Source organism: Vulpes vulpes, chromosome 2, assembly GCF_048418805.1.
Source record: "Vulpes vulpes isolate BD-2025 chromosome 2, VulVul3, whole genome shotgun sequence".
Classification (NCBI taxonomy): Eukaryota; Metazoa; Chordata; class Mammalia; order Carnivora; family Canidae; genus Vulpes; species Vulpes vulpes.
Window position 1 is genome coordinate 52,253,051 of NC_132781.1, and position 12,199 is coordinate 52,265,249.

The 12,199-nt window shown below is 49.9% G+C and overlaps 1 protein-coding gene across 2 annotated transcripts in view; it reads left to right on the forward strand.

Annotated features, from left to right (window-relative positions):
• Positions 1–4,188, forward strand: part of MED27 (mediator complex subunit 27) — a 197,266-nt gene extending 193,078 nt beyond the window's left edge. For both annotated transcript variants that reach the window (XM_026009550.2, XM_072748293.1), the window contains 2 exons: positions 1,354–1,431; positions 3,622–4,188. In XM_026009550.2, coding sequence (XP_025865335.1) covers positions 1,354–1,431; positions 3,622–3,756 — 213 coding nt within the window. In that variant the 3' untranslated portion in view covers positions 3,757–4,188. The remainder of the gene's footprint in view (positions 1–1,353; positions 1,432–3,621) is intronic.
• Positions 4,189–12,199: the final 8,011 nt, after the last annotated feature.

Below are 12,199 nucleotides of genomic sequence, written 5' to 3' on the forward strand. Positions count from 1 at the left end.
TTAGGTCCATTGGCACGTCACATGGTGTCTTGTGACAGTTAGAAAACCAAGGAGCCTACACCAGGTAGACCCATGTTTGTTTACTCCTGCTCAACAAGACTGATCATTTACTTGGTAGGGTTTTTTTTTTTTTTTTTGTAGTTGTTTCATTTTGTCTTTTTTAAAGATTTATTTTTATTTATTTATGATAGAGAGAGAGAGGCAGAGACACAGGCAGAGGGAGAAGCAGGCTCCATGCCGGGAGCCCGACGCGGGACTCCATCCCGGGACTCTAGGATGGCACCCTGGGCCAAAGGCAGGCACGAAACCACCGAGCCACCCAGGGATCCCCTCATTTTGGCTTTTAATCACAACGTTCATAGTGACAAGAATCCCCAGTGAGGACAGTCAGCTAAACTATGATTTTGAACACAACTGTCAAATTAGGTATCATCTATTAATTTGCAGATCAATGGCAGGCATTAGCAGCTTGTGGTATCAAATTGCAGAACTACAGGGGATCTTAGACTACTCCTTTGTTTTTCAGAAGGGATGTTGAGACCCAGAGACAGTAAGTAGTTGGATAGAGGTCGCTGGACAGCGCTGGGACTTAAGCCCAGTGTGCATTCTTTCTGGTCACTGGGACCTCTAGTAGGGTCTAATGCGGTCGTGCCCTCGGCCCCTACTTGGAGTTTGGGGACAGTGGGTATGACCCACCAGGATGCTGAAATAGGCCATAGCTTTTGGAGAGAAGACCACACTTTGAGTGGCAAGGCTCCTCAAGAAGAGTAATGGAAACGTGAGACTCGAAGGAAAGATCATCAGAAATTACCAGGGTGGTAATTCTGGGTGACAGAATCATAAAATCTCTACAACTACAAATTGTGAGACAGAATGAAAATTGCAGGGACAGAAAGACCAGTTACCCTGCCAGGGACATCGATCTGGTGTAAAGATGAAGTCGAATGTGGACAGGTGGAAAAGCTTCTCTGCATCCATGCTGTGTTCCCTGCCGTGACTTGGCTTAGAAACATTTCTGTGATCTGCCCCGTCTTCCCCTCTCTGCTGGCCTCGGGCCACACCCCTCCCTCAGGGGCTATCCCCGGCCTGGGTTTCCAGTTGCTGGAACTCACGCCTCTTGCCTCCAGACCTGGATACTTTGCATCCTCTCCACCTACAACACTCCTCCTCCCTGGTCCCTGCCCCCAACTCTGTTAACTAATTTTTGTACTTGAGATTTTATTTTAGATGTCCTTTTCTCCAAGAGATGTTCAGAAGCAGATTGGTTTATCCTATAAAGAGAACGCATTGGTTTTGTTTTCTCTGTGCTGGTTTCGGGTGGCCTCTGACTCCAGTTGCTATCCTTGGTTCCAGGTGACAGACCATGCCACCACTGCCCTGCTTCACTATCAGCTGCCACAGATGCCTGACGTCGTGGTCAGATCCTTCATGGTAAGTGGCCTTAAGAGCCAAATCTCCTTTGGAAACCTTGACTCCCTCCAGGTACGAGCCAGCAGATCAGAAGGTGGCTGCTCCGTCTCTAGATCACCAGGGCCTCGTAATGGGAGATGGGCCAGCATAGAACTGATTTCTTTAAACCGGGAAGGGATTTATGAGAAACCGTTTCCCACTTAATTAACTGGTGTCTTCTGTCATGCTGAACAAATGGTGGTTTCAGAAGTGATCTCCTAACACAGTTCCCCACATTGATTTAGTCAGTAGATATTTATTGAGCTCCTCATCTATGCCAGGCCCTGTGCTTGGTGCTGAATGGGTAACGGTGACTAAGACAAATCTTGCAGTATCCCCAAGACATGTACATTTTCAGAGTTGAAACTTAGGATGGGGAACAACCCTCCAAACAGCCATTGCACTGGTGTATGGGAGTCAGCTCCTGCCATTCTATTAAGTGCTGAGAATTTTGCAACCTGGTTATTTAAGCATGATACCTGGAAATTGAACCAGAATGTTTACACCACGAAATCAGCAAACACTATACAAGTCAGGATTCCCCACCACCCCTCAAGCCGATTCATCTGCACACCTCGGCCCAAATCTGTCACATGACCAACATTTGGCCCAAGCTGGCCTGTCAGCCAGCTCCATCAGATCCTGGCAGAACTGGCAGCTATGTGTTTCACATCATGCAGACATGGCTTCATGCTCTCACCTCAGTAGGCTCCATCTTTCACTGAGGCTAAAACTCCCTTTTCAGTTCACACTAGGAAGGTTGCCAGTTAGAGACCTACTCAGAAGACACCTGTTAGCAAGTCCAAATGAGTGTTGACAGCCAGGTGGAATAGTGCTTACCCGCTCCATCCCATCGTGGTTTGCCTCAGCAAGTGAGCTTCTTAGAATACCTGCAGTTCATTTCTTGGAAGACACAAACCCGACTTATTGATCTGCTTCATGGTGCTGGGGAGGGTGAATGATCAAACCCAGGCACTCAGCTGGGGCCACACACAGAGCAGCTCTTCGTGTGTCGAGAGGACAATTCAGCTGACAGTCATTTCTGGGCAGCTAGTCTTGCTTTTTAACCTAACTTGTTGTCATGCCTGGTTTCCCTTTGGTAACTGACTTTGGGGTTGGGGGAGGATTTGAATTGGATCAGCACTGAAGGATAAATAGTTTAGCTGAGTGATCCATCAACCTTCTCACATTTATTGCCAAACCCTCAAACACCTGGCCTTTAGAAGGGGGACAGTATCAATGGGCCATAGTCTGCCACCATGAAGGCAGCTGTGATGGAGATAGAAGGATTTGTATCAATACACTCGACCTCCCTCTTCAAAGAACAATTTTCTCTCATCGATGTAATTCAGGACGACATTAAATGATGAGATTCATGTGCCCCTGTCACAGTGAGAACTTGCTTAACTTGCCTATTGTTGTGGGTTGGGGTTTTTTTTGTTGGTGGGGGGGGTTGTGTTTTGTTTTGTTTTGTTTTGTTTTGGTATTGAATCTCCTTGAGTTTGAGAATTGAGTTATGTGAGTCTCATCCTTATGTATGATGCCTGAGAGAACTCTGCACTCTGAACCACTCAAGTGTGTATTTGCCGTTTATAATGTTATTTGGTGGCACCAGCCTGTCCCTGCCCTCCCCCAGGTGCATTGGGCCACGTTGTGACAGTGAGCAGTGACCTCTGAAATCAAATTAGAAAGAAGGCATGTTGACCTCAGTGGAGAGTTTGAACATTGTCATCAATGCAAAGTCTTCCTCCACACGTGTCCATGCCCGCCCCTCGGCCGGGGACAAGGCAAGGATCAGTGCACATATTCAGGAGCCACAGGGCACAGAAGTAAAACGTGGTTATGTGCAGCCCCGAGCCACAGGCCATGCTCCAGGGCATAGCTGCTCTTCCAGGAGCACTTCCTGCCCCTAAGAGGAAGAATTTGTATTTTAAAAACTCCCTCAGTTGGGGTGGGGGTGGGGGTGGGGGAGGGCAGTGCCAGAACTGAAAATCAGCAGCGTTATGACCTTGTGGATTCTGTATGCAGGGCTTTGTGAAATCACAGGCCATCTTTTGGGTCCCAGCCAACTTGAGTTCTCCGGCCTGGAGATCATTAGGTTTGATGGGAAGGATGACATTGGAAGCACCCAGATCCCATTTCTTTTATTTCTCTCTTCACTTCTCTTTTTAGACCTGGTTAAGAAGTTACATAAAGCTGTTCCAGGCCCCGTGCCAACGCTGCGGGAAGTTTCTACAAGATGGCCTTCCCCCGACGTGGAGGGATTTCCGAACCCTCGAAGCCTTCCATGACACCTGCCGGCAGTGACCGGCCCCAGCCCCAGTCCTGCCTTCAGGCCCCACCCAGCACTTCCCAGACAAGCAGACCAATGGCTCGGACTGTCCTCACTGCCCAGATGCCAGTACCGCCACTCTGCCCCGTTTTCCTAGCAGCAAGTCGTATGTTAAGGCCAATCCTCTTGCAGAGCAGATTCCATCTTGTGTTGATGGGACACATTACACACTATAACTGGTATGTGGAAGGCAGAGAGGAACTTTATAGAACTCAGAATCAGGAAAATTTGCAGCACGTCCTTGTAAGCAGCTGGCCAGTTGATCCTCCTAGGTCTGTGTTCTAAGTCATTTTCACGAGCCGTTATCATTTGAAAGAGCCCATGTTCATACATATTGTCAGGCTGGGTGTTTTGTTTTATAACTTTTTTTTTTTTTTTTTAATAAGCAGTAAACCTTTTATACCCTGGACAAGGCTTTGTCTCCTGTTTCTTAAAGCACCTTCTACATTCAATTGGGTGAACATGTGAGCAGATCTGGCCCTTTTGAAGAAAAAAACCACTTAGTAATGTCTGCGTTTAAAACATTGTTCTGAGGACACATTTCCTTGCATCTTGCTTTTAGGAGAGAGGACAGTGTTGGCAAATACTCCATTTCAAAGACTTTTTTGCAGTTTGAAAAATGGATTGTTCTTTTTGAGGAAAAAAGCACACAGATGTTTCTTTTTGCTAAAGCAGTAATACGCGTACATACCAAAAGGAAAGGAATCTGCCCGTGTTACCAGCTAGAACACATGTGAGCAGGCATGAGAGGGGTGCCTGGCTTGCTTGTACCATATTTTGTTCTAAATATTACAGTGAACAGATTCCAGCGCCGTCTGCCGAGTTCATACAGAGCTTTGACCCCAACACTGAAAGCCATAACCTGTTTATATGAAGAAGCATTGACCTGGTGAAAGTCTTGAAGGAAGGGGAAGTTTCCTAGAGCTTTCCCAGGCCAGCCTATGCTTCAGATGTTCTCTTTGCAATGAAGATGTCAGAGAGACACTGCCTTCTTGAGATGTCCAAAAGAATGGGTGGTTCCCACCTGGGTTCTAGTACCACTCAGGCCCTCCCCTCCTACCCCCACCAGGGTTAAAGGAGCTGAGGACAAAGAGGATATAGTGAAAGGGAAAAGAAAGGATAAGACCATGCCATTCAAGGTGTGGTCCAGCACCATGGGGGCTGGTTAAAAACACAGAGCCTCAGGCCCTGCCCCAGACCAACCAAAGAAGATGCTCTGGGGGTGGGGTCCAATAGTCTGATTGTTAACAAGCCTGTGGGGGACTCTGCTATGGGCTCAAGTCTGAGAACCCCTGTTCCAGGAAATGGGCCTACTTTCAGTGCCCAGTCTGGGGAGGTGTGATGAGAGGCAGCGAAAATGAACATGTCCATACAACCAGTGATTCCAGACTAAATACCGTGGTCGTCACATTCAAGCTGTTCTCGCTCATGAGAAGCACCATTATTTCCTGAACCATTAAGAAAGAAAAGCATGCTGCCAATTAAACCATGGCACAGGCCTTAATGAGAATCCTGTGTGACACATGAGTCGGTCACACCAGCCTTTCATGGCTCTGAAACATCTTTCATCTATTCTAAGGGGGCTGGCAATCTCTGCTGCCTGGAGTTTCATTGTTTAGTGGGGGACAGACGATCCCTGGTAACAGAACAGAACACTGCTTCACTGACTCACAGGTCTCTTCCCTCCTTTGGTCTCATAAGACACTTGTTTGTTGCTTTTTGAGAACATCCAGAATTGAGGACGTAGGATCTGTAACAACAGCTCGTGTCATTGCTGCCCATCTTTTCTAAGACATTTAAATGGCACATGGACCGGCCCCCGGGGGACTACAGTGTGCATTGTCGTGTGCAGTGATGACAGTATGAACAGGTTGGAGCACGTAGAAATGGCAAGTACGTCATGATGCCAGCTGGCTGACAGCACCCATCAGAGATGTGGAAATGGGTAGGTGGGGGGAATGATGAAATTATGGTAACAGTAGATCACCTTGTGAGAAGGCTGTTTGGATTTTTAACTGTTTGAATCCTCCTGATTGCCCCAGATGCAAGAAAGTCCCTGTTGGCACCAGGGGTCTAATCCGTTGCCAACCTCTGCATTCAGGAGAGAGAGCGAGCCGGCCTTGAGTTCAGAGCCTTGGGCAGGCAGGAGTCTCTGCTTAGTGACATTGTTCTCTCCATGGCATGTTTAGTGATCCCTTCCATTTGTGACAAATGGTGCTTTTTTCCCATTCACTGGAAGGCATAAAGTTTCCATTTTCAACAAATGTATTTAGGCAAAAAAGTGGGACCATTAAAGAAAAATATTAAATACCAGCACAGGTGGAGTGTGGCTATAGCAGAATGTTGGGGGGGCATGCACAGCCAGGGCCTGAATTCTGGCCCCCTGCCCACAGTGTCACTGTTCCTTGGTAAAACTCTGTTCCTGTCTGTAAGGTGAAGGCTGATCGTGACCATGAGAAGGGGAAGCTGGGAGTGATTATAGATGAAAAAAGATTGGCCATGAGTGGATCATTCACTGTGGCTGGGCATTGCAGCCACATTGTGGGTGATGCATAGATACCATTCTGCTCCCTATGTTTTATGTATTTTTTCAATATGTTATATACATTTTAAAGTTTTTTTTCCCTAATTAAAAGCGGAAGGAAAAACAAAAGGGCTGGGCCAGCGAACCTTGAGCCTTTTCACTCTTTGGCATTCATGCTCTTCAGTCCTAAGTGCTGAAAGGAAATGTACCAATGTCTAGAAAGGTGAGCAGGACTGGAAGGGGGAATGCTTGGTGATTTAAGAGAGAGACCTGAGGGAGACTGGCTTTGTGTGTGTCAACCAGTAAAATCCAGAGAACGTGTTGATCCAAAGTCGGCAAAAGTAGAGACTGGAGGTGAGTAGGGACCAGTTCCAGCGTGGCAAATCACGAGGGGAGCTGGGAGCCATGCTGCCCCTGGGAGCAAGGCATTGGGCCCCAGAATTGTCCTTTGGTGCCTCTCACAGAGGGGAACGTGGCCATCACTGGGTACAGCACCCAAATGCTATTTGGCTGTCTGATGTGACCTCTAGGCCAGATCGAGGCATCGTATGTGACTTAATCATTAGCTGGCCAGCTCAGCGTCTGCTCTGTGCCAGGCACTGCATCCCAAGGGGGTACATGGCGCTTCCCCTCAGCATCTAGACAAGGAATCAGGACAGGATCTCACACAGCGGTACGCCAGGGGGCTGCATGTCAGACTGACCAGGTCATCGGGCCCTGTGGGCGAAGCCTCCTCTGCAGAGGCAGCGGCCCTGTCCCCGCCCTGCTGAGGTGTGTCACCTGAGAAGTGCTCTTGGCCCAAGCCTGGAAAGCTCTGTGTGGCAGGTGCTTCAGCAGCGCCATGCTTACCTGTACTTCCTGCCGGCCAGGCCACGGCTGGTGAGTGCGGCTGTCGTTAGGAAGAGGCAGAGTGTGATGAGGACGTCTGTTCAGGGTTGTCCAGATTTTTTTCCTGAACTAAATTGGGAAGTGGCCTTTTGGTATCGAGTGATATTTTTCTACTTCACACCCCTGACGAGAGCTGCCAGCACAAAACGATGAACTTTCGGTGTTAATGTGCAGACTTGCCGTTGCGTCCAGGCTGTCAGAGTGTGGGCCTGATGCTAAATCGAGAGCCTCGTCGGGTCACCCTAGGTGGGAAGAGAAGGATTCTCACAAGATCTGGAACCTGGAGAGCTTGACGGGAGGCATCGTCAGGCCATCGAGTCCCTGGGAGAGAGGACAAAGTAAGGTGCCTCCCAGCTGCTGCATCTCGGCTGGCACGATCTCTGCGGAGGGTGATCTTGGTGAACTTTAATTGTCCTGCGTTTGACAGGAAAGGGTAGGCCAATTGCACAGCACCTGCTCAGAGCTTGTTCAAGCCTGCGCGATAATGTGCATCCAGGATAAGTCCTTGTAGTCCATCTGTGTCTGCTGGGGGAATAATTAGGCTTCACTTTCTAGGACAGGCGGGCTTCCTTCCCCCATCTCCGCCATCCTTCGCCCGCTCTCATCCCCACCCCAGCTCCTCCAGTTAGTGGGAAAGAACCTCAAAAAAATCACTTTCAAGTTGAATTTTAAATTGCAGGTTGGCTGCTCCCTGTCATTATCTCCCTAGTGCTTGAGGAGATAAACCGCAAGGTTCACGAGCATATCCAGGTAAAGCACCACCTCGGCAGCTTTAAGATGATAAGTTACTCAAGAACAGCTCCATCCTGTCTCTGTGCTAATTGAGTTTGAAATTTGCACTGGAGATTGGCTGTCCTCCGGGACCTCACGAGCTCTGGCTTGGTGCTGCCTGAGCAGGCGGTCCTGCCAGCAGCGGGCTTTGTTGGCACCGTGTTTGCCCAAGCCCCACAGAGGCAAACAGTCACTTGTCTCTCGGGAGGGAAGGGAGGAATGAGGGAGGACGGGGGACAGTGAGAGGGGCCAGCCGTGACTGGGGAGCCAGCCTGGGACGCCAGCGAGCCTTGTCAGCCTCTGCGCTGTGGGGCAGGTTGTTACTTAACTGTGCTGCTCCACTTCTCTGATTCCCAGCTCTCATCTCCCTCATCAGCTGGCTTTCTTAATTACTATAGGAGTACATGCGTTCCTTTTATAGAAAATTAGAGAATGTGGATGAGCAAAGGAAAAAAAATATCCCTAATTCCCACTAGCAGAAGATCATTACCAGAGCACTTTGCCGCCTTTCTTCCCAGACCCTCCTATGGACATGTTTGTGTCTTTTTTTTTTTTTTTTTTTTTTTTGCCAAAACTGTGAGCACACTTTGTACTGTTTTCAAACCTGCTCTTTTTTTTTTTTTTTTCCATTTAGCAAAGGCTAAGTTGCTATAGCACAGATTCCCCAAAACACAGTGATGTAAAGAAGGCAGACACTTACTTCTCTTACGCTGCAGAGCTCAGGAGGGGCTGGTTCAGATCAGAGGGCTGCTCGGCTCCATGCAGTGTCTCAAGGATACTGTTCCTGCTCCCCTGCCACCACCTGACCTAGGACATGGTCTGCATCGTGGAAGCTGGGCCACGGGCGCCTTTCAGGTTCACTAAGAGGGAAGGACACACAGGAACATGTGCCTGGTGTTCTACGACCCAAACCGAGCACTGGCATATGTTAGGACCACTTGACTTTTTAGCAAGAACTGAGTCATGTGGCCGACCTGGCTGCCAGGGCCCCTGGGAAATGCATTCCCTAAGTGTGGACAGCTGCGGGTCCAGCAGAAGAGAACAGAGCCTGTTCTGACAGACCGCCAGCAGCCTCTGCAAGCTGGCCCAAACCTGCCCGCCCCCACCTCCAGAGTGGGCAGCAGTGACCTTGCCCTCGGGGCTTTGCTTTGTTTTGTGTTATGATCTCCCTCCGCTGTGTGGCCACTGTAGTGTAGACAATGAATCCCTCTCTGGGCTTCTTAAGCTCTTTACATTGCAATAATTCTGCGTTCCCAGGAGGTTGCAAAGACTTGTGTAGGGAGGTCCCATGTTCCCTTTGCCAGCCGCTCCCTGCCCCCCAGTGTTCACATTTTACCACCGTAGTACAGCAGCCAAACCAAGAAGCTGGTTCATCCAGGCTTTACCAGCTCCGCACACGCTCCGTGTGTCTGTGCATAGCCTTGTGCACTACTACCACTTACACAGCTTTGTGGGACCACTGCCACAGCTAAGACAGCTCCCCCCAAGGCCCCCTCATTCTACCTCTCCTCTCCCCCATCCCCATCCCCTGGCAGCCAGCCATCTGCTCCCCATCCCCACGACTGTCTTTTTCACCAGCACCCCATGCCCCGAAACACGCGCAGTGTGTCCTCTCGAGGTTGGCTTTTCTCCCTCGGTAGAATTTCCTTGAGGTTCATCCGAGTCTTTACATGTATCAGCAACCCATTCCTCTTAGTTGCTGGGTAGTGTCCCGTGCCATGTATCACCACCCTTGAGCTGTTTATCCACGGGAGGACTTGTGGTAGTTTCCAGCTCGTAGCTCTGAGGAGTGAAGCTGCGGTGAGCACCCATGTGCGTGTTTGTGCAAGACCATCGGCTTCCGTTGCTGTGGGTGCCCAGGACTACAGTTGCTCTTTTTAGTTTTAAAAAGTTTTAAGTTTTAGTTTTAAGTTTTAGTTTTAGTTTTAGTTTTAAGTCCTCTTTTTAGTTTTAAAGCAACTGCCAAGCCACTTTCCAGAGGGGCTGTATCCCTTTACTTCCGGCCAGCAGTCTGCGCAGGATCCAGTTTCTCCACGTCTTTACCAGCATTTGGTGTTGTCACTACTTCTTACTTGAACCGTTTGAAAGGTGTGAGGCGCTATCTCAGGGTGGCTTGTATCTGCATTTCTCTGACAGTTAATGCTGTTAATGATCTCACCACGTGCTGCTTTATTTGCCACGTGTAGCTGATCTCAGGTCAAAGGTTTGTGCGGCTCTTTTGCCCATTTTCCATTTAGATATTCTTTTAATGCTGCATGTGGAGAGCTGTTCATATATTCTAGGTGCAGATCCTTAGTCACGTGATGTGCTCGTATTGTCTCCTGGGCTGTAGCTTGCCTTTTATGCTCTTAATGGGGTCTTTCACAGAATATATTCCATTTTTATGAGGTCCAGTTTGTCAGATTTATCCTTTATGGATCATGCCTTCCATGTCGAATCTAACCTGTTGGGTTTTAGGCGACCAGTGTTCTGTTAGGAATGTTGCCTCCACTGCCGTCCCCACCGCCGCCGCCTCCTCCTCCTCCTTCTCTCTCTCTCTCTCTCTCTCTTTCTCTCTCTTTCTCTCTCTCCCTCCCCCCGCCCCCCGCCCTCCATCTCTTGTCAGGAACCTTAGTTGCCTTCTGTTTCAGCCTGTGCACTGGTTGGACAGTCAGAGTGTCCAAGGCCTGGAGACCTGCCCTCACTCACCCAGCAGGTGAGCGACAGTGCGAGGACCAGAGCCAGACTCCCCTCCGTCTGCGTGTTTTCCCCTCCTCCAAAACTTCGTGGGATAGCACCTGACCCACCATGTCATGATGAAATAGGTCCTGCTAGAGCACAGATTATACAAGACAGCATTGGCAGCGGTAGCCGTGTTTCTGTAGCTCAGCCAGGGGCCCAGGTAGCTCTGGTGAGGCACCTCTGCTAGGCATGGTCGGAGGCCCGGGGAGCTCTTCCCTCCCTGTCCTGGAAGGCAGGTATCTGCCAGGGGTCGGGTGAGTGGCTGCATGCCAAGTCCTGACACATAAGCAAGTGGGTGTGGGGTCTCTGGAGGAATATGGGGGGGGGGGGTGCCTCCCCACACAGGAGGAGGAGATCCCTCCCCACACAGAGCTCCCGGCCTCGTGGATGTCAAGCCACCCAGAAACCCCACACTGATGGCTGTGCCTCGGGAAGGGGAAAGGGGGACACGGGAGTGTGTTGGATGTGGGAGCCATTTGCACAGGCACACGGCCCCCGACCCCCGTGCCCTCAGTGCCTGGCCCTCCAGGCAGCACTTGGCCTGCTCAAGGACTCCAGGGAAGGGTGCCCACGCCCAAGATGGGCATCCTTACCCATCACCCGGGCCTCAAGCTTGTTGCCACCTTCCTCTGTGAGGGCCCCATCCTAAAACATGGAAGGGGCAGGGCCTTGGGCCTGAGAGGAACAAGCCTCCAGGGCAGAATCCTTTCCCTTCTGAGAGCACCAGCGTGTTCCCACGCCCCAGCCTCTGGCTTGTTCTTCTCAACCCGTTCTTCCTGTAGAAAGCCACATGGAGCTTGCGCACAGGCTCTCTCTCTCTTCCCAGTTACTAAACAGGTGCCCATCCACAAAGCACCCAACAAAACTGCATTTCCTGGGTCCCTTGCCATCTCCATGGGGCTGTGGAATGTAAGCAGCAGTTGTGGGTCACTTTCAGAGCCAGAAAAAGGCCCGCATGTGCTCCCTCTTCCTTTTCTGAGGTGATATTGGAAGCAGCACACAGCAGCAGGACACGATGGAAAGATCCTGAATCCCCGAGGCCCTGCCTGGAGAAGGGCTGCCCGGGTGCACCTCCCAGCCAGGAGCGTCTGCAGGGGCTTCTGTGGGAGAGAAGCAAACTTCCAAACCTTTCATTGTTAAAACACTGAAATTTAGGATTTTTTTTTTAATAGCTGGTAGTTTTATTTACCCCCAACATCATCTAAATATACTGGAAACAGGCCACAAATTTAAAAAATCAGATAAATGGCAGAGGTTACTATTTCTACTGCTACTGTATTTATTAGCTTGAGTGCAAATCATCTTTCACTTGGACTAGAAGAAGCCCACATAAAATGTCACCTCAGCCTGGCTGTCTCACTCCTCCAGGAAGAGTCACCTTCTTGGGCAGGCGTTCCCTGACCCTTCGCTGTGGAGGTGTGCATGTGCCCATCCCCTCCTGCCCCCTCCCTTAGTTCTCAGAGCACCCCTGGCACTGGACGTGAGAGGCATATCTTGTCATCCGCACCCCCACA